The sequence below is a fragment of the Bombyx mori genome, chromosome 19 (assembly GCF_030269925.1).
Source record: "Bombyx mori chromosome 19, ASM3026992v2".
NCBI lineage: Eukaryota > Metazoa > Arthropoda > Insecta > Lepidoptera > Bombycidae > Bombyx > Bombyx mori.
In genome coordinates, this window is record NC_085125.1 from 9,824,555 (window position 1) to 9,847,611 (window position 23,057).

The 23,057-nt window shown below is 39.8% G+C and overlaps 2 protein-coding genes across 5 annotated transcripts in view; one reads left to right on the forward strand and one right to left on the reverse strand.

Annotated features, from left to right (window-relative positions):
- Positions 1 to 23,057, forward strand: part of LOC101737283 (high affinity cAMP-specific and IBMX-insensitive 3',5'-cyclic phosphodiesterase 8) — a 300,600-nt gene that overhangs the window by 20,834 nt on the left and 256,709 nt on the right. Inside the window, exon 2 of one of the 4 annotated variants that reach the window (XM_062674044.1) lies at positions 6,572 to 6,645. The exons of the other annotated variants lie outside the window; for them this stretch is intronic. The gene's annotated coding sequence lies outside the window, so the exon portion shown is untranslated. The remainder of the gene's footprint in view (positions 1 to 6,571; positions 6,646 to 23,057) is intronic. 4 annotated transcript variants of the gene reach the window in all.
- LOC119629950 (proteoglycan 4-like) lies at positions 14,717 to 18,308 on the reverse strand. The gene is made up of 2 exons (XM_062674053.1): positions 18,148 to 18,308; positions 14,717 to 17,758 (listed from the first exon to the last, which is right to left on the reverse strand). The coding sequence occupies exon 2, from the start codon at positions 17,154 to 17,156 to the stop codon at positions 14,937 to 14,939; it is 2,220 nt and encodes a 739-aa protein (XP_062530037.1). The 5' UTR covers positions 17,157 to 17,758; positions 18,148 to 18,308; the 3' UTR covers positions 14,717 to 14,936.

Sequence of the window (23,057 nt, forward strand, 5' to 3'; positions counted from 1 at the left end):
CTTTCGCAGATTCAACAAGTACGGCGTCCTTTGCTTTGTTTGTTCGTGGCATTGGAATTAGTAGCGTCAGACTGCATTGGGAATGAATCAGGCGGAATCACCAGGTCGTTGCCTCGCAGGCGAAAAAAAAGCGCACGCTTTTAATACTCCAATATTTTACGTTATTATTTCGTTACAATGACGCTTGCAATTTCGACAAAAATTTCAAAAAGAGATGAGTTCCTTACGTTTTTCATTACCTACTTAACACAATACAATTTTTAGGAATATCATTCGATAGAACTATGCATTCATAATTCACGTGAAACGGTATCACTAAAATTTTATTGTAAGAAGCAAATAAAAATTAAAAAGCTAAATAAATTTAGGGAACTAGGTTTGATTTATTTAATTCATCTCGTATTTGTTTCAGAATGCGTAATTTTAAAATGAATAATACAATTGTGACATCCACCAATGATTCATTCATTGCTTTTTAATGAAAGCAATTGTCGCATTTTCCATTTTTTCATTAATTTGTACTGATTCTGATAATCTATACAACTTCTTCTTCTTTCTCTTCACCTTATGCCACTAGGTGGGGTCGGTGCAGCTAATTTTTCTCTTCCATTCTCTTCTATCAGCCGTCAGCTCAACACTCACTCCTCTCTCTCTCTCTCATATAGTCATTCACACACTCCATCCATGTCTTCTTCGGTCGCCCTCATCCCCTTGCACTACCTTGCACTACCATTTCCATACATCTCCTAGTCACATGCATCTTCTCTCTACGCATCACATGTCCATACCACGCTAATCTATACAACTGGTTTTGAAAGAAAAAAAAACGAATGATAACCTTTAAATTATTACGTAAGGCCTGCTAGTTCTAGTGCTGGTCATATGTATGGCGATCATACGTATGTATGATCAAAATAGTAATGATGATTAGTCTTTTAGTCCGAAGATGGCATTGCTGAAGCTGCATGCAGTTCTTCCGGCAACCAATATGTTGACATTCAACAGGTATGTTGAGATGACGTTTAAGATGAAATATAATTTAATTCGGCTTGAACATAAAAAAAAAACAAAGAATCGGTCGCAAATTTCGAGATTACATATCAAATTATTTCTTACAAATCGAGCACGATAATTCCCTTTTCACATCCCTGGAAACTGATGGGTTTTGTCAGATATATAAATTATTCATCGCATTAAGATTCACGAGGTTGTTAGGGTTGGTGGAAGATTGAAGAGGGTCTGCAAGATGTCCCGATTGCATGAAGATCAGGATTCGATTCAAAACACGCATATGTCGTGTTGAATACATTTTGATCATCGTAATAAATCAAAATTGTCGATTATTCATTATTCAATTCGGTTTTTTCTAGTTAATTTACGACAGCTTCGAAAATATAATTTTGGCGCCTTAACCGGTCTTAATGTACTTGATGAGCGTAAAACTGAATGATTTAATTGCCAGTCCAGTCTGGATATAAAGATATCAGAAACAAAAGAAAAAAAACATTTGAAAACAATCAGTTAATTTTTGGAACATGGAACATGTTATTATGAGCGTTTGAAACATAAAAAATGCGTCTTATTGTTATGACGTGTTTATTCTTAATTTAAAGCTCCACATAAACAATAAACAAAGAGATGAACGAATCATGTATTTTTGATAAAACGCTTTTAGTCGATATTATACACACAACGAGCGCAGTTGTAGAATATATGTACCTATGCCATTTACTGGTGGTAGGACTTCTTGTGAGTCCGCACGGGTAGGTACCACCACCCCGCCTATTTCTGCCGTGAAACAGTAATGCGTTTCGGTTTTAAGGGCGGGGCAGTCGTTGTAACTATACTGAAACTTTAGAACTTGTATCTGAGTCGACTATTATCAAAGCCGGCAATGTGACTTTTGGACAATTATTGGTAAATCAGAAAAACGAATTATTGACTTTGTATTCCATTGGCAGTCACAAAACTCTTCTGAACGACATCTTAGATAAATAACAGGTTAAGTATTAACCTTTATTTAATGCAGGTTTTGAACCGTATTCTTTGAAGGAGACGATTATATTCAAATCAATCTGTATTGACATATTAATACGTTTTTTTTTCCAAATGCACAGATTGCCACCTTTGATAATAGACGACTCATCTCAAGGTGGGTGGCGCATTTACGTTGTAGATGTCTATGGGCTCCAGTAACCACTTAACACCAGGTAGGCTGTGAGGTCGTACACCAATCTAAGCAAAAAAAAAGAAAACATGGACACGTCCCTATTGCGTAGTCGCCTTACTGATTGGTGTACAGACAAAGTTTCAATTAAAATTCAGTAACTCTTTCAAGTTTTGTACGACGAAGTTAACACGGAACAAGCGGAACTACTTGAATGTGCTTTGAAATCTCACGAACTTACGCGGCATGTGGATTAGAATCGTTATTAAACGAAAAGATAAAATGAAGATTTATAGGGTTGTCATGTAAGTGAGAGCGCGTCATTGCGAGGTTTTTTACTGGTGGTAGGACCTCTTGTGAGTCCGCACGGGTAGGTGCCACGGCCCTGCCTATTTCTGCCGTGAAGCAGTAATGCGTTTCGATCTGAAGGGTAGGGCAGCCGTTGTAACTATACTGAGATCTTAGAACTTATATCTTAAGGTGGGTGGCGCATTTACGTTGTAGATGTCTATGGGCTCCAGTAACCACTTAACACCAGATGGGCTGTGAGCTCGTCCACCCATCTAAAAAAAAAGGTTTTTTGTTCTGTATTGATATTGCCGTTTTCGAAATTAGTGTGACGAGTGATAGCCCACTAAGTTTCTCGCCGGATCTTCTCAGTGGGTCGCATTTCCGATCCGGTGGTAGAGCACTGCTCTTGCGAGGGTTAGCGTTAGCAACGTCGTCAGGTTTGCGCCCCGTGAGCATACCTACTTGTTAGGTTACGCTGACATAGTCTCTCAAGGCTATCAGCTTAGGTAGGAAAAAAATAGTGTGACGAAGCAACATTTATATTAATGCTGTGCTTATAATTAATTAATTAAATTAATTAAATAATTTAATTAAATAATTTGTTCTTTTAAAACGCTATGTAATTTTTTTATTTTTTTATAGCCGTTTAGGCAGACGAGCATACGGCCCACCTGATGGTGAGTGGTTACCGTCGCTCATGGACTTCAGCAATGCCGGGAGCAGAGCCAAGCCGCTGCCTACCGTTTAATACTCTCCACAAGCCTCGTTTGAAGAAGGATATGTCATAGCGCTCGGGAAACACCGTGGAGGGGAGCTCATTCCATAGCCGGATGGTACGTGGCAAAAAATACCAAGAAAAGTAGTATGGATGAACTCTACTCCGGTGGCGGGCGGTGCGGTGGTAAAAGCGAGATGTCGGTATCATCTCGAACAATTCCTCACAGCATTTATTAAATTATCAACACACATACTGCATATGTTAATAATAAAGCATAACAGCTTCATAATTAAATTAATAAGTATACCTATCATCATACAAATAGATCCAGTTTCAGATTAGAGAAAGGTTTTTTTTTTCTCAAATCGTAAAATCTCTACATGCTCACTCGCATTGTACACGTTCAACTTAGGCACACAACTAACAATATCAACACAATAGAAGCGTTACAGATAATGGTACTGAGTGATGTTTGACACTTTTAGTTTCATAGCCCAGGTCATTGTACTCATAGCACAGTTCGTAAAAAAAAAGATGTGTGGTGTCGTTGGACACCGGATAGAAACGAAGTTCCTTATTATACAAATGAAAATTTTAAGTTCTATTCGAGGTATAAAGAAAATAATTATTCTTCGGGTATATGTTTTTTATTATGATTTTTTTCTTGATAAAATTAAAAAAAAACTAGAATACTTTACAAAGCTATCAACTTTATTTTATTCATAATTATTTATAAATAACCGTCATCACGTAGACTATACATTAGACACTGTATAGCCATCATACTAAGACTATACATAAATAATAAAAAATCTTACGTTACGGACGTTTTTCCCGGTTTAGGGTACCCTTCCGCATCGTCCCATAAGGAACCTCGTTCCAAAACATCGCGCATTTTCTCGCCAGTTCTTCTCGATTCCGATCCGGTGGTATTTGAGATCAAGAAGCCGCAGCCCTCGATTTAAAAAAAAAATTATATTTGTGTAATTCGTTAATTTTGTTATGTGCTTCTGTTATGATTAACATGCTGTAACACCAATAATTATGTAATAATAAAACTACTGCAGAAATAACAAAAAAAAAAACTGTCGACTAATTTCTATCACTCTCAAACTAAGACTTTCTAATCAATCTAAATTGTTAATAATAAATAAATTATTATACATATATGTAAGTATGTGTACCTAAAAATATTATGAAAGAACGCTTAACATATATTACTTTTATTTGAAAACGGTTTTAAAAAACCTCTCATAAATATTAGGCTTGTGGAGAGTATTAAGCGGTAGGCAGCGGCTTGGCTCTGCCCCTGGCATTGCTGAAGTCCATGGGCGACGGTAACCACTCACCATCAGGTGGGCCGTATGCTCGTCTGCCTACAAGGGCAAAAAAAAAACAAGTTTATAGGAGAACATTTTTATTAATTTTTTTTTTTATGGCTTAGGTGAGTGGACGAGCTCACAGCCCACCTGGTGTTAAGGGGTTACTGGAGCCCATAGACATCTACAGCGTAAATGCGCCACCCACCTTGAGACATAAGTTGTAAGGTCTCAGGTATAGTTACAACGGCTGCCCCACCCTTCAAACCGAAACGCATTACTGCTTCACGGCAGAAATAAGCAGGGAGGTGGTACCTACCCGCGCGGACTCTCAAGAGGTCCTGTCCAGTATATAAATATTTGTGATACATTTTTTCAACATTTCATATATATGAGTCGTCTATTATCAAAGGTGGCAATCTGTGCATTTGGACAAAAAAATGTTATTGATATGTCAATACAGATTGATTTGAATATAATCGTCTCCTTCAAAGAATACGGTTCAAAACCTGCATTAAATAAAGGTTAATACTTAACCTGTTATTTATCTAAGATGTCGTTCCGAAGAGTTTTGTGACTGCCAATGGAATACAAAGTCAATAATTCGTTTTTCTGATTTACCAATAATTTTCCAAAAGTCAGATTGCCGGCTTTGATAATAGTCGACTCATATATATTGATTTAACAACGACACAGTGCAATAAACGTTTCCAAATCACCTATTAATTGCAATAATTACAGTTGTATCGTGTGTTATAATAATATTAATAACGTGAGTGGAATCACCGCCTATTGTTTTACGACTCGGACATTATGTAACAAAGCGACCGATCATTTCTTTGTAACGAACATAACCGTGATAATTGATAAAATTTAGCCCACTGAGTTTCTCGCCGGATCTTCTCAGTAGGTCGCTTTTCTGATCCGGTGGTAGATTCTGTGAAGTACTGCTCTTGCGAGGGCTAGTTTTAGCAACGTCACTAGGTTAAAGCCCAGTGAGCTCACTTACTCGTTCGGTAACGTTGGCATAGCCCTTTAAGGCTACCGGCATAGTTAGGAAAAAAAACTGCAGACTGTGTGGCAGCATTTTTTGTTTCCTAACTACGGGCATCGGCCACTAGATGGCTTCGCTTCGATTACTTTCTCATGGCTCCTGTAGATGGCAGTAACATATTACCTATCGTATATTTTATTTAACAAAAATTTCAACGATATTTGTCGTTGTTTTATTTTTAAAAAAAAAGAACACTTATTGCGATATAACTAAAACACTTAGACATATGCTGCCGCGACGCTTTTCGTAAATAATAATGTGTTCTACAAAGTCGTAACACATTATTTTATTATATCATCAATAGTTTTCGCAGGGCACGCGATGAAAAGAATATTTTAAGTAATTTTTTTACACCTTGTGTTACATTATTGGAGTTTTAGTAAGGATCCGTACGTTTTTTCAAAAAAGATTATAGCCTATGTCACTCGGGAATAGTGTAGATTCCAAACAATGAAAGAATTTTTCAAATCGGTTCAGTAGTTTCGGAGCCTCTTCAATACAAACAAACAAACAAACAAATATTTCCTCTTTATAATATAAGTATTAGTATAGAATTATAGATGAAGGGTTTTGTAAATTTTCAGAAACCACAAATTGATAAAATTTAGTCAATTTGTCCATAACAAATAAAGCCTTGAATGTTTTTTTGTTGTTCTTTGTTTAGTTAAACAATAATTAAATGCATTAACTTTAACAGCATATAAAGTTTAAGGGCATCGCGCAGTCATACGTTCGGTCAATATGATAATTCGAATTCATTCCTCAAGGAGGAATCCATGTTATGACGTCATGTAGTGTTGGCTCCACAATTCACTCAACACCACGGAAGCCAATAGTTCACCCGCAACTTAAGTAATTAAGTAACAACTGAACCGCCACGTTCATTAATTTAAAAACAATGGCGCGTTGCACCTCTTTGCAATACGTACGACCCAAAATGTTGTTACATATAAGTCGACGTAATTATCGTATTTCTCCGGACTTGTTTCTCAAAAGAGCTTTAAAAAATGTTTATGTGACAGGTCCTGGCGCCACGTTGCAGTCATAAACATGTGAAGCCGTGTCTGCTCGGCGGTACATATAGCTTGATATATAGGTATTTGTAGTCAAATTTTAGAAAGTTATTTTTACCTATTTTTAATACGCCTTTATTAGCTTCAGACGTATGTATGTGAGTATGTAACGAATCTGTAATCTTTGAACATGATTTTGAACCCCTCAAAACATCGGATTAACTCGAAATTTGGCATACTTATTAAGAACCGATGATAATAAACTATTAAATAAAAAATGGAAAAAATTAAAATTCAACTAAAAAATGAAAAATAAATAAAAATAGTGTAAGAAAAAATGATTTTATTATAAAGTAGCGTTAAAATTTATTTTCTATTTTTTAGTTAGATTTTCTATAAAAGCGTTTTTTTTTAAACTATTATTTAATTAGAGTCGCAGATAAGCCGACTGTTGTTATGTTATCGGAGACAGAAGCCCTTGTGACGACATTGAAGTCGTCGTGGCCTAAAGTTTAAGACGTCTAATGCATTCGTATCTTGCGATGAAACGGTGTTCGAATTCCACAGGCGGGTGCCAAATTTTTTAATGAAATACGCACTTAACAAATGTACACGATTGACTTCCACGGTGAAGGAATAACATCGTGTACTAAAAAAAAAAACCTGCAAAATTATAATTTGCGTACTAACTGGTGGTAGGGCGTCTCGTGAGTCCGCACGGGTAGGTACCTCCTATTTATTTGTATGTATTTATGTATATTTTCTGCCGTGAAACAGTAATGCGTTTCGGTTCAAAGGGTGGGACAGCCGTTACTGTAAAAACAGAGACCTTAGAACTCATATCTCAAGGTGGCATTTACGTTGTAGATGTCTACGGGCTCCAGTAACCACTTAACACCAGGTGGGCCGTGAGCTCGTCCACATATCGATGCAATAAAAAAAAAACAAAAAAAAAGCGAAGATGGTCACCTAATTCTAAACAAATCATCGCAGTGAGCAACAAAACTATCCAAATATGATAAGAATAGTTAATCTATATATTTATACAGATAAGGACAAAACAGTTGAATCCATTTACTATGTTTGTTAAACGATTTTGCTTTTCTTTAATTTGTTTATTAATTATAACATCTACGAGCTTTAGTGTTATCTATTTTTAATTACTCTAAGATTTTTAAATTATCAAATACAAAATAAAATAATATTTTTGTACATAAAATTAATTTAAATCTAGAGGTGTAACTGATTTGTTCAATATCGATCATTGGCCGAACAATTTTTGCAAAACATTTATAATTTAATCTATATATTAATACGTGAATGAAAAACTTTGTATTCCTTTTTACGAAAATTGCGGAGACGGAGGAGTATGAAATTTTCCACACTTATAGAGAATATAGAGAAGAAGTGCACAATGCTAATATTTTTTTAAATAATGCATAAAAGATACATTAAATCAATAAAGAAAACATTACACACACTACATACCGTGTATTTAACGCACACACGTTGCATACTATTTATTGTCAAACTTTTGTTCTTGACGTCTGTGGTCAAATTGAGAATAGATTAAATATTGTTTGTCTTTATTAACATTTTTTTATAGTGTAGCCTTGGCGAATTTTGTTATTATAGAAGTATACAATACAATCATAATAGTGTACAAACTTATAATTCCAATTAATTATAGTCGAATTTCGACTACTGCGGGACCTCTAGTCTATATGCGATATATACGTGAAGCAAAAGCTTTGTACCCCTTTTTACGAAAATTGCGCGTAGGGAGGAGTATGAAATTTTCCTCACTTATAGAGAATATAGAGAATAAAGTGCAGAATGTTAACATTATTTTAAACTATGCATAAAAAAGACATGAAACCAATAAAAAAAAAAATTTCACACACTAGTATGTATTTGACACATGCATGCTATTTCTTTATTGTCAAACTTTTCTTATATTGCTTATAGTCTGTGGTCAAATTGAGAATAGATTAAATATTGTTTGTCTTTATTCATATCTGTCTAACTGAAGTGTAATCTTGGCGAACTCTGTGATTATAGAAGTATAATAATAAAGTCTTTGACAATATAATCATAATAGTGTACAAACTTATAATTTCAATTAATTATAGTCGAATTTCGACTACCGGGGGACCACTAGTTTAAATTATTAAACCGAATAAATTTAAACAATTCACTAAGCTAAGCACCGATAATCTTGTGACGTCGTAAATGGCTCTTTTTTATGTTGGCCACAAATTACGTCACATGCAGGTCGTAAAGCCGCGATAAGCCATATAAATTTTGAACGTTTAAAAAGCAACTATAAAGGTATAAAATTTAAAAATAACAGACTTATCTTAATTAATACCAAGCTGGCAATAAATATTAAAATATTTTTAAATTTGTATATTGGAGTTCCTATGCAGAACAATGGAATATTTTGTAGAAAATGTAAACAAGGTTAAAAATTTTAAACCACAATGTACTACTCATCCAGAAAGGCACTCACGATATTTTCCGTCACCCCTTTAAGGACCTCATAACGGTTGATGGTATCGTCCATTTGTTCCACTACCACGTGCCAAAGTAACTCGTCTCTAAGTTAGCAAATGACGGCGGATTTTGTGAATCAAAATTTGTAACCATAATTTGGAATACCTACTATTCTCAAAGTATTATTAATAATAATTGACTTATTAAGAAATGCAATGTTATGAAACCCAGCTTTATTTTTACTTTATCCGACTTTTGAATTAGTTTTATGTTAGACTTTGCACTTATTAAAAACAGTTATCTAAATTTTATTAGATTGAAAAGAATATGTACCTACATAATACTAATGTTTAAAATACAAATAAGGGGCAAGGCATTCATAGACGAGAACGCTCTTGTATCTTTGCAGTAACTAAATGCTTTCAATGAAGTGATGGTAAATTCGAAATCTAACCATTTGACTATGAATTTAACGTTTTTGTAGACCCAGTCTGGAAGCGGACTGAATTAAAATTCATAAAGCATAGTATAAAGATTTTTAGCTGTCTTTTTGTGGGTCATTATAAAATCGTCAGGCAGAAGACTTCGAGGTCGATCCCCCATGCGCTGGATTGACCTCATCACCAGCACTACGAAAGCCACCGTAGTACAATGTGCTCGCAATGCCAACAGCCGTCTCCACTGGAGGAATATCGCTCGACGTGTGGCAGCCTTGGAAGCGAGCGGCGACGTTGAGGCCACGCCTACTCTGCCAAGAGTATCCGACTAGGAAGAAGGAATAGAATCGTCGGACTACCGCAGTAGTTTGGCGCTCAACGATCTGCGTTGGAGCTTGGCTGAGTCAAAACTCAGCAGGAGCAGGCTCCTCGCTACCATGCCTCTAGTCAACGTCGAGCCAGTGGTCATCGGTGCCAATCTGAATAGCGAAACTGAGTTTCAATAGCATGCACAACACGATCAATGTATCCTATTCGTATTAATTGTGTTTGTAATTGTCAGACAAAATTGTATTAACGAAATGGTTGGATAATCCAATAGAACAGTGCGATATAAATCTACAGGGGTTTTACAGATGTTCCATTGTAACTACTGAACCATGCATCCGATTGACTTGAAACTTGGTATCCATGTAGAAAATACATGTACTTAATGGATAGGCTAATATTTATATGAGTGTTGGATTCCCTAATAATAATGACAATAAATAATAATGTTAATTTTAAATGCCCAGCGAAGCGGTCGAGTACGGCTAGTGCATAATAAAATTCGACGATCATATTAAATTAAAACGCTCCGCTATCGCTTACAATTCGAACCAACGTCAAAAGTCATCGTATGAAAACGTTAACAATTCTAAATCGGTTTTGTCGTTCTCACGAATGACGTTGTTGATGTTATCACTGATCTTTCGTTTCCTACTCGCTTTGCAAATCGCGTAAGGCATAATGATGCTGGTATGTTTATATTTTTTTATTAGTTACGAACAGACAATCGCATCGCCTCTCTGCTATTAGGTATATAAGTATAATTAAGGACTCGGATTGATACATTGCAACGTGAATTCCACCGTCAGCAGCGAAACTTAAGGTCGAAATTTCTATAGTTTTCTAATAAACTACCAGATATCAATAAATAAACAATCACACTATAAAATTACTAAAAGTTATTAAATTGAATCGATCATAAATCACTTTTATTTTAATAAACACATACATACATACTTAAGAGATTAATATTTTAAATTAGGTACTAAATTAAAATTGATAATTCTAAACATATTCAAAATCAATCAACAAAACACTTGTGGTTAATCATTTGCTTTGGTGTCACTGTGGTTAGCTGATCGCTTAAATTAGCCCCAGATGACGTCATACCTGAACTGCCTTCGAGCTTTGTAGTTTTCGAGACAGTTAAAAAATATTTAAGTTCTGTCCTATTTAACAAACCGGACTGTATTAGTTACCTATATATGTGTGTTATGAATAGAAAAGTAATATTATATGTTAGTATTTTAGTATTTATTTGATTGAACTAGGTAATTAAATTAAAAACATGACCTGAGCAAAACGACGGAAACAATGTATATTGGTGACAAGAGCAGATTACAGAGTATGTTATTTTTTAAACGTCATAATATGACAAATGCACAATATTCATAATATAGATGGCGTTCAGTGTTGCAATTAATCATTTCAACAAAAAGAAATCATTGAGAACTCGATACGTCTATATCAGTAAATTTAAGTTTAAAATACATATTTACATATTTTGATTTTATTAAAATACATACTATATATTTCGGACCCAGTAAGTAGGCAGTGACTTGGCTCTGCCTCTGGCATTGCTGAAGTCCACGGGCGACGGTAACCACTCACCATTAGGTGGGCCGTGTGCTCGTTTATTTACAAATGCAATAAAAGAAATAAAAATAAAAATGTGAGCCGTCACGGGACGCCTGGCAGATGTGAAACATCGACATTATTTTGTAAAAGTAATATGCAGAAAAGAACAGATTGTGATAGGAACTAAATATGTCATAATGATAAAATAAAATTTTACGAAAAAATAATTTGTTTTCAAGTAAAACACAGGTTATGTGTACTGTAGTAAACAACACTGTATACACTACGGAGTATACACTATAGGTATCCGAGCTCAGTGTAGCGAGAGAGATGGCTTAACGCCGGATCGAGTGGGAGAGAATCGCACAGTCGATTGCGCATGGCGACGCGTCGCCACGCCAGAAATCGGTTTTACGTGCGGCTATAGATGTTTCACATCAATAATAACTGGGAACAAATCACGCACGGTTATCACCATCATCAGCCCATAGCATAGTAGTCCACTGCTGGACATAGGCTTCTTCAATTGCTTGCCATTGAGCACGATCCTTGGCTTCTCTCATCCAGCTCTTGCCTGCCACCCAGCACAGATCATCATTCCACCACACACATCACGCACGGTCATCTGGCACCAATTTAGGATTCCCTGTGCTATGGGTACCAGATACTGATAAACAGAGTACTTATATATGTGTAAATATAAATATGTTCATCACTCAATGTTTGCCTTATGTGGGAATCGAAATCACGACCCTCGGTGCAACAGTCAAGAGCGGCAACTACCGCACCACTGAATCAGTCAGTCATAATTAAAAAAAAATCTTTTTCGGCAAACAAAATTCTCAAAAATAATATATCCATTACAGATTTCATGTTTATTTTCCAAATCATATTACCGTTGGTTTTTTATTAATCATCATCATCATCATCATCATCATCATCATCAGCCCACAGTTGTCCATTGCTGGGCATAGGCTTCTCCTAATAGATACCACTAAGCCCGGTCTTCGGTTCTCCTCATCCACCTCTTGCCGTCCACTGTTCGGAGGTCATCGCATCACCTAGCCAGGGGGTGTCCCACGTTACGTATTCCGTTTTATTAATAATCTACTTATTTTCCAAGTATAATTAGTTATATATGTCAGAGACGGTCATTAGTTTGGTAGCTAAACGAAACGCAGCACGATTCCCGAGAGATGGCAGCACGATTGCGGTATCGTCGGAACTCGGCAAACTTCGTGCTACGACAGAGCCTAGCCGATGGAAGCGCGTAAACTTTATCACAATTACCAACCAGCCTTCATGAAGAGCGGTGCCTCCGTCCTAAGAACTGTCATTTTCGTTTGCTAACGTCAAGAGAATATTTCTAAATTGTTCTAAGATGACAAACGTGATTGGTGTACTCAATATTTCTCTTAGCTCGATCACCACCCTATTCGCTCCCACGATCTGACGACGGTGTTAATAATTGTGGTTTCTCTGACATATAGATTTATATACTAGACTAGATATATACTATATATACTAGAATACCTATTGAAAGGTACGGAACACTGAAGTGTTTGCGTACAGTATTCGTTCTTGAAATTCAAATTCTCGTTGAGCACTACAAAGAGCCGAAGTGTTCTCGGTTTATCCGGTTTCGCTCAAAGTCTCTTGTCCGAACGTTATACAACGCATCCCAAATTGAAAACAATAATGTCGGGCGCTGAGACGAAATTGTTGATGAATTCGTCTATCTCGAAACTGTTTGTGGACGTTAGTTCTATAGCTTAGTTGTACGCTTACAAATAAGATTCCGATCCGGTGGTAGATTCTGCGAAGCTCTACTCTTGTTAGGGTTAGTGTTAGCATTTATTTTTTATTTTTTTATTCCTTAGATGTTTGAACGAGCTCACAACCCACCTGGTGTTAAGTGGTTACTTGAGCCCATAGACATTTACAACGTAAATGCGCCACCCAGCTTGTGATATATGTTCTAACGTCTCAGTATAGTTACAACGGCTGCCCCACTCTTCAAACCGAAACGCATTACTGCTTCACGGCAGAAATAGGCAGGGTGGTGGTACCTACCCGCGCGGACTCACAAGAGGTCCTACCACCAGTAAATTTCAGTAAATTTCTAGCAAATTCTCTCAAGTTGAGCCCGTGAGCTAACCTACCCATCCGGGCATATCTGGAATAGCCTCTTAGATTACCAGCCAATAGGTAAGGAAAAAATAAGAGAACTATTTAATACAACAAGACAATTATACATTTTAAATTCGTCCGTTTTTTTACATTTCATTACATTTACAAGTGGTCACAGAAGATGTACCGGAATATATTGCTTTGCTTTAGTGGTCACCGAAGCCATGAAGCCGAGATAACAATATGCGTCGATACGAGGAAATCTGGTATATTATCATGTAAGCCACGATGACTTTACAAAAAAAAACAAGTCATAATTAGAAGTTTCATACAAAAACTAATTTATAAATGTTTCAACTGTTTGATGACAGCCTTAATTTCAACAACAAAAGCACTGTTAGCCGTTCATTCATTTAAATGTATTAGAAAGAGTCTCGGATTGATATACCCATTTTGAAAAAAGAAAAATAATATTGTTGTAATTATTATGCAATCATTCATTTACGTGTACTAAAAACCTAATTGCATTTGTGATGCACTGCCAAATATCTATCACACACTTTATTTTTTGATTTTTTCAGATGTCTTTTAATAAATTTAATTATGTATCCAATGTATTCGCATTTGGATGAACAATCTTATCAGCACCTAACAGTGTTATAAAAGTTTGAGGGAACATGAGCATGGCCGGTATTTAAATTTAATTTAACTGAGTATGTTAAATAATTTCTCTCAAATATTGTTTCCAACTAATAAGCCAAAATTCTACCTTTTTTTTTTTTTTTTTTTTTTTTTTTTTTTTTTTTTTTTTTTTTTTTTTTTGGTATCGATGGGGAATCCTACTCTTTACGGATACCCTGCCGACGGGGGTCGGACCGGGTTATGTCGGACTCCGCGCCTCCGGTGGAAGAAAGAGGAAGAAGTCGCGAACCGAGGTCCTCGCCCTCAACCAATTGGTCCACGGAGACTACGCCTTTAGAAAGGCGCGCTGGGCTAAGTTCAGCTCTCGCCAAACCCGCCCAGCTTAACGACTACCGACTAAACCCCAACGAGCTCCTCCACTCCGGCTGAGCGGAGACCCAGGTACCGCCATGTGCGCGCCATAGGCCCGCCTTCGCCGGCTCCCACCCCAATGTTACGTTGGGCGGGATCTGCCACCGGGGACTTCTTCCCCCTCTCATCTCCACGACTCGTGAGGGGCGCACCAGAGCCACAGCGCACCACCACCCCACAGGACCTTAGTGCCGAGCACCGGGCGCCCCCGCACCCAGCAATCGACGGCCCCTGCAGGAGCCGGGTGGGGGCTTTCTGCCCGCACCACCCGCTCCGCCTTCACTGCCTACGAACCGAGGTCCACGACCTCCTCCTCACGACTTCCTCCTCGGTTCATCGGCATGCCCGGTTCTTCATAAAGCCCCGGTCTTCCTTGTGCCCGACGGAGGCTGGACGTCCATCGGAGTCGTCGTCTCGCCGAGTTGACTTCGGTCTGCAGCAACGGGTGCGGCCGCGGGTGCAGCGACGTCCTCTCTCCTTGGTTTTCTCGGGGGCCTTGCACAGGCCTTGCCCCCCGAAGTGTGTTCCGCTGGTTTCCCGGCGGAGGCGCAGACGGCGCATCGCGGTGCCAGTGTGCATCCGGATGCCACGTGGCCGGTCTGTCCGCACCGGTAGCAGTCGTGGCTGCGGTCGACCGACGACGGGCACCGCGCACCCACATGGCCCAACGCGTGGCAGCGGAAGCATTGTAGCCTCCGGGCCTCCAGCAGGTGGACGCGAACAACGCTCCACCCGATGCGCAGCTTCGTCACTGTAACAATTTTCTTCGCCGCTGCTATCGGGCAACGAACGAGAACCTGGCCCATTCCTCCGGATCCGGGCTTGATAGAGCCAGCCTTGACTGCATCGACGGAGCATTCGCCGATGCGCGCAAGCTCGGTGCATATCTCCTCCTCCGTCAGCGAATCGTCAAGTCCGCTTATGCGGATTGCAGCGGTCACTATCGGTCTTGTCACCGTTACTCTCTTAGAAGAGAGAACCTCCTTAAGCTTCTCGGCCAGCAAGTCGGCCTTCGCGATCTGGTCCTCGCCGCTCACTATGAGTATTTTGGCTCCGGTTATTGCTGACCGGACCTTCTCGATGGGGATCCCTAAGGCTCCGGCGTCGATGCTGGCCCTCGCCTCGGCGAGCACCTCCCGGTAGGAGAGCCCCTTTTCGATGGCCTCCGGGTGCAGCCTCAGAATAACGGCCTGCGAGCGCGGAGCTCGAAGTCTCTTCTTTCTACCTTTCTTCTTAGGCTTGAGCGGGGCAGGGTTTCTGTCTCGTTGGCCTTCCGCGTTGGTCGTCGGTGCTGGCTCCTTTTCCCTTCTCGGCCGTGCTCCTCTACGCGCAACGGTCGCCCAACTGACCGTAAGGGCAGCGGGGGCCGGAGGGAATGCGCGCGGCTCGGGTGGAGCTGGTGGCTCGGGTGGAGCTGACGGCGTCGTCTTCTTGTTATTGCCCTTCTGTTTCTTGGGCTTCACTTTCTTGTTGGTCTCAAGCTGGGGCAGAGCCGCATAAGGCGGCGTTGCCTCCGACACAAGACCTGCAGTGTCTGGATCGATTTCGCTCTCTCTGCTCCTCCTTCTTGCGTCAGCGGCCAAAGGTGGTCGCAAGCGAGGCTCTGGGAGTAGACGGGCCTCCAGACCCGCGAGTCGGGCGTCCAGCATGGACCCGACTGCTCGCATGATTATCTGCAGGCGTCGCTCGTCGTCTTCGTTTGGCAGTGTTGGGGCGGGAGTGGGCTGCGCTGTCGTCTGAGCGAGGCGCACCATTTCCGCTCTTACGTCCTCTACTTCCTTCCTGAGCTGCAGGATCTCCGCCTCCTGTCTCTCGCTGAGTGCCTGCAGCCTCAGGGTTTCCTCGTTGGCCGATCTGGAAGCTAGATCTTCCGTGGCCTCCTTTATTGTTGTGGCCATCTCCTTAAGGGCTTTGATGTACGTCCCCTTCGGATTGCGCGCTTTCGCCGCGATGGTAAGGGCCATCTGGGCGGTCTCCTGGAGCCTAGTCGCGGGATCTGCTGTTATGTTCCCGGATATTAAATGTACTGCGCGCCTCTTCTCACGCAGGTTGTGCACGCTTTCCACTACCTCCTGTTCAGCGCGAAGCTCCAGCTCTTCACGTTGAGCTTTTAAGTATGCCTGCTTCGCCGCCGCCAATCCCACGTATTGGCCGGTCGTTGGAGGACGACCTCGGCCTCTCTTCGATGGTCTGGTCCTGGACACCAACGATCCTGACCTAGACGCCTCCGATTCGGTACTGCTGTCGGAGCTTGCGTTCTTCGAGCCTTTTGCCCTTTTGCGCGTCGTTCTCTTTGGTGATGAACAGCAGGAGCTGACCACCATGCTGTCCTCCGAGCAAACGCTGCTTTCTCTCCTGCGGTCTTCGTTTTGCACCGTTTCTCTTTCGTCCCTTGTGGACCTCTTCCTTTTCTCCCCGTCCTTCTCGGACTCTTTCCCGGAACAGCTTGTGCCCCCCCCAGAATACGAGGGGCAGCGTGCGGCCGATTTCTCGACCGCACGGAGGGATTCTCCTCCCGCAGAGCAAGAGGTACCCTCCTGGGGTAATAACTTTTTCAGGCTGGACATGCTCATGCTTTTTTATTTTTATTTACCTAGGGTGCGGTCCCCTAGGACGCCCTCGAGACTGGTCTCCCACCAGCCATTCGTCCCGTTGCCGGGCGTCAAAACTTGGGATTGGGTGAGAATAAAGAAAGAAAGAAGTGGAAAATATAACAAAATCTAACATAAAAATGTAACCAACAGTACAAGAGTGAAGATAGTAAACAAACAAAACACAAAGAACAAAATAACAACGAAGATAAGGACAGACAAACTCAACATAAATTAAATCAAAAATATAAAGAAAACAAAAAGACAGTAAAAACAAACTCAAAATAATAAGGAAGAAGTCGGGGGCCCGGGCATCCCCGGAAGAAACACCCTTCAACTAGGTGAAGGGCGCAGAGAGCCCAGAACCCCCCCTGCTGGTTTTGGTCCACGTCGCTCAATCTCTCCCGCCATAACACAACGAGAGAGAAGGAGCGATACCCCTGGGAGTATGACTGCTCCCAGAGGCCCGTTATCCGCCACCTACGGACGCGCCCGGTGGAAGTCCAGCAAAACTCCCCCACAGACGCACCCACGGCACGCAGAGTGCGCATCGGGGGCCCGCCCAGGTCCCGGGAGCCAAAATTCTACCTAAAATATGTTTCTAGTTCATTAGTTCAGTTACATTAATTTGGCTGTTTCAATATTGAAGTTGGTTCACATCTTTCGTAATTACATTAAAAGTTAATATAGAAGATATTTGGTTAGGTAATACCGAACTGTAGAAATAATCTTAAGTAGCGTTGCGGGGAAATTTTTATAATCATAAATTCTTGTTGTATTTTGCTGTCCAAGCACATCCGTACACAGAACAAGTGTGCATCAATTATAATGAATGTAAATAACGATTCCCGCAAAACTTTCTCGCGTTTTTTTTTTTCCTACCTAAGCTGAGAGCCTTGAGAGGCTATTTCAGCGTAACCCTAACGTTTGTAGGTGAGCTCACGGGGCTCAAACCTGATGACGTTGCTAACACGAACCCTAGCAAGAGCCGTGCTTCGCAGAATCTACCACCGGATCGGAAACGCGACCCACTGAGAAGATCCGGCGAGAAACTCAGTGGGCTGTGTCTGAGAGTTAATTTACTCGTCGAGCCCTTCGTCGCAAGCGACAGGTTCGACGAGGACGGTGACCGGTGCTTGAAGTACCTAGAAGCACCGTTAGTGGATCGGGAGGATCCGAGATGACGTGTAGTATAAATTGCCTAAAACTGTGTTATGGCATAAAAGGTAGTCTATGATCAAAATTAAATACACAAAATTTATAAATTAGCATATCTACTGGTGGTTGTCATCTAGGTAGGTAATACCATTCGACCTGTTTCTGTCACGAAACAATTTTACGTTCAGGTTTGAGGCATTGAGCATCTATTGGACTATACGTTTGAGATTTCCACTTTTAACTTAAGAGCTACCGAGCACTAACCATCCAGTGCTATAGAAAAATATCTTTGAAAACCCACTGCAAAAAATACAAGAAATCACTAAATAGCGTTTTAAAATATTAACATATTAAAGGAGATTTTCTAAACATAAGTGTCATACAGAAATATAGTGTTCGTCATTTTTGTCTAAAACTTTCAGTAGAGCCAGACGTAATTAAAACAAGGTTAATGGTTATAACCGGTGAACACGTTTTGACTGATTTATTAATAACACCAAACATTTCCAGACTTCTCGAACAAATAGTTTCTAGTGTTTATTGGCGTATATCGCTTTGCTGTTCATGCATTTCGATTTGAAGGTTAGGATAGCAAGGTTATAAAAAAAAAACTTACTTCGATATTACACCACCAGTGTAATTGGGAATTCGATATTATGTCTTCTTATATTATGTCTATTGTTACACCGGTAAGAGTAACGCCATCTATCGCCGAATAGCCGAACGAATATCGAAAGATCTTGTAGCATCTAGAGCGCTCGAGAAGTAAAACGCCATCTATTGTCAGATAGCGGAAACACAATACCCGACTTATGTGGAATATTCTCGATAATTCTAGAGATGTGGTATCAGCTATAAAAGCGTTGCAGAGATGGCACACAGTCATTTAGTAATCGGAACTACTCGAAGCGAAACAGCTAACGGATCACCTGAAGCGAAGCGGTAGAAGCGAATTGAGAATTTTAAGTTTAAGTTTAATCTTAAGTGTGTGAAGTGTTTTAAGTGTTCTATACAGTGTTAACTTGTAATTCGGTAGAATTTTTTATTTATCCCGAACTCCTAGCGCGTAACACATGTCTTCTTCTTGAATATTATAACTTCGATATATTATGTCTCATAGTGAGCAACGGTGCAGTTGAGTCTATGGGCTTTGGTAAACGCTTAACGTCAACTATACTTTGGGCTTGTCTATCTTAGCTAATAATAAGTAGCTAGGTATAGGTTAAAAGCTAAAAAAAGTTGTCAATAACCATGACAACTGTAGAGAATTCGAAGCGTTGGAAATAATACAAGGACAATAAAATTGTGAGTTAAATTGTAAAAGTAGTTCTTATTGTTTCTGTGGCTCACAAAAACCGAAGAAAATATTATACTCAAACAAAAGAGCAAGGGCAAGTTTATAGAACATCTTGAAGTAGGTGAAGATTAGGTACGATAGACACAGTCGCATTTTCTGTAAACTATTGACATACCTGTCGTCCGTTGATGGTACTATCCCAGAAATAAGCTGAAGTCCCAAATTTTTGGAACGAAGTTCCTTATCGCGCGTTGTGAAAGAGGGCTAGACGGAAAAAATCTTACGAAAAGTTGTCACGACACTTTTTGCTATAAATTCTTAAGAAAAGTTGTCACGACACTTTTGGAACGAAGTTCCTTATCGCGCGTTGTGAAAGGGGGCTAGACGGAAAAAATTCTTACGAAAAGTTGTCACGACACTTTTTGCTATAGTAAGCTATTGTAAGCTGTGCGGCGTCGCATGTTTCTCTGTCTGTCTGTCTGTCTCTCTCTCTGTTTCTCTCTCTCTTTCTTCATACCTCGAATAGAACTTTAAATTAATATTTTTATAATTGGGAACTTCGTTCCTATCCGGTGTCCCACGACACCACACATCTTTTTTTTTTTTGTTGATTATATGGGTGGACGAGCTCACAGCCTACCTGGTGTTAAGTGGTTACTGGAGCCCATAAACATCTATAACGTAAATGCGCCACCCACCTTGAGATATAAGTTGTAAGATCTCAGTATAGTTACAACGGCTGCCCCACCCTTCAAACCGAAACTTATTACTGCTTCACGGCAGAAATAGGCAGGGCGGTGGTACCTATCCGCGCGGACTCACAACAGGTCCTACCACCAGTAAAAATTAATTAACTTAATAAATACCATACGTAGATCACGAATAAACGAAAAAAAAAAAACATATTTTCACTATACACGTTTTAAGGTGTTAATACCACAAAGACTTATTGGCATCGTAAGTATTTAGGTACCTGACTTTTGGCGCCTTACATTTTTACGATAAGTACATTCATTTATAGCAGTAGCAAAGGTAGAATAGAAGTTATACGATAAAAAAACTGAATCGCGCGTACGACATTTACAAGATGGAATGTAGGTATATTGATCTCAACTGTGTAGTCATTAATCTACAAAATGTAAATACAAACCTACTTATTACCTAATTATATTACTACCTATTACCTAATTATATTTCTTTAACACCCATAAAAGTATTATTCCGTAACACATATCGATATGAATCAATGAGATGCACACACCTTCACTTCAAAGCGATTTAAATTAAGGTCAAGACGTGCAACAGATGTCAAGTACTATATAGTTGATATTTCGTAACATTCATTGACAAACTAGGCGTTATTATGTTGCATTGCGTCTGCCCTTAAATGCGCTAGTAGGTAGTTTTCATGGAAATAAATTACCTAATTGCTATTTGTCATGTTAAATAACACGCACCGGCTTCTGTGATGAGAATACGATTAAAAGTCGAAGTGTCGTAAGCCGTATCTGATCAAACAAAGGTGTCACAGCCAAGTTATTGTATAAGATGAATTGTGTTGTCTTCGGTTTTTGCGATTTTGAGACACATTTAAAATATATTTATGATTTAGTTTCCGTTTATTATTGTCATTATAAAATATTATGTATTATATAATTTGAAGTCGTCGTAGCCTAAAGGATAAGACGTCCGGTGTATTCGTATCTAGCGATGCACCGGTGTTCGAATCCCGCAGGCGAGTACCAATTTTTCTAATGAAATACGTACTTAACAAATGTTCGCGATTGACTTCCACGGTGAAGGAATAACATCGTGCAATAAAAATCAAACCCGCAAAATTGTAATTTGCGTAATTACTGGAGGTAGGGCCTCTTGTGAATCCGCACGGGTAGGTACCACCGCCCCGCCTATTTCTGCCGTGAAGCAGTAATGCGTTTCGGTTTGAAGGGTGGGGCAGCCGTTGTGACTATACTGAGACCTTAGAACTATATCTCAAGGTGTGTGGCGCATTTTACGTTGTAGATGTCTATGGGCTCCAGTGACCACTTAACACCAGGTGGGCTGTCAGCTCGTCCACACATATAAGCAATAAAAAAATATATATATATATATTATTTTTGGCGTTTCGAGTACTTTACAGTTTTCGTAATCACGGACGACTAAGGTATTCGACAACATTTGAACATTGTGCACTCCTGAATGAGCCTCTGTTCGCCCATCTGTCCTGGTGCCCCATAGACACAGCCCACTGAGTTACGCGCCGGATCTTCTCAGTGGGTTGCGTTTCCGATCCGGTGGTAGATTCTGCGAAGCACTGCTCTTGCTAGGGCCAGTGTTAGCAACACTCCGGTTTGAGCCCCGTGAGCTCACCTACACATCAAGGAGAAGCTGAAATAGCATCTCAAGGCTATCTATCAGCATAGGTAGAAAAAAAAAGTCCTGGTGAAACTGGAAAGGCATCCAGGCCAGTAATCCTACCTTAAAAAAAAATAGCTAAGAACTACTATCTATTTTTCTATGAAAATTACTGCTTTACTTTCACATTTCGATTCAAACAGATCGAACCAACAGTGTCTTTAGGTCTGGCAGGTTTGTTTCATTTGGATTTAATGCCAGATTAAGCCCTAAAGTAGTTTTAATTATGAGATAAATCGTTAGTATTCTTCTAGTAGTATTCTTATCTTTTTTTTATTGCCCTTGTAGGCAGACGAGCATATGACCCACCTGATTGTGAGTGGTTACCGTCGCCCATGGACTTCAGCAATGCCAGGGCCAGAGCCAAGCTGCTGCCTACCGATTGCAACCTAATTCAACGATCGCCCAATTCAACACTCCCACTAGATCCTAAGTTGTAGATAGGCAGGCGGTCAGTAATACAAAAATCGACATGTTAAAACTGTGTCTGTATCGAGCAATAACCTTTAAACCAGCAATTCTTGTATATACTTAATCTGAATCTCGGAAACGGCTCCAACGATTTTCATAAAATTTAGAATACAGGGGATTTCGGGGACGATAAATCGATCTAGCTACAATTTTTTTTCAGAAAATGTTGTTTTGTTCGTTTTTTCAATAATCAATTTTATCGATAATGAACTTTATGACTCTTCCCGACACCTATTGGCGAATAATAATACTATTTTCCTTAATTGAGAGCAACAAATTGCTTTAAATACACAACAAAATGGCGTTATCAAAAAAAAAAAAGGTAGGTCATCGTCTAGTTGTATTTAATAGAGAGAGTCTAGAGACACCCTATACGCCAGCTGATATTTATTTGTGTTACATTGCGCGCAGTACGAAATTTAAATTTTCGCGTATTTTTGAATGTCTTTATGAACCTTACCTAACTTTATAAGCCATCGCAGGTTGACTAACAAAATCCATAAAAAAAAACTCTTTGTCAAATACGCAAAAAATGACGCACA

Excerpts from the sequence above, each read along its gene's own strand:
- LOC119629950 (XM_062674053.1), bottom strand. The coding sequence starts at position 17,156 with ATGAGCATGTCCAGCCTGAAAAAGTTATTACCCCAGGAGGGTACCTCT.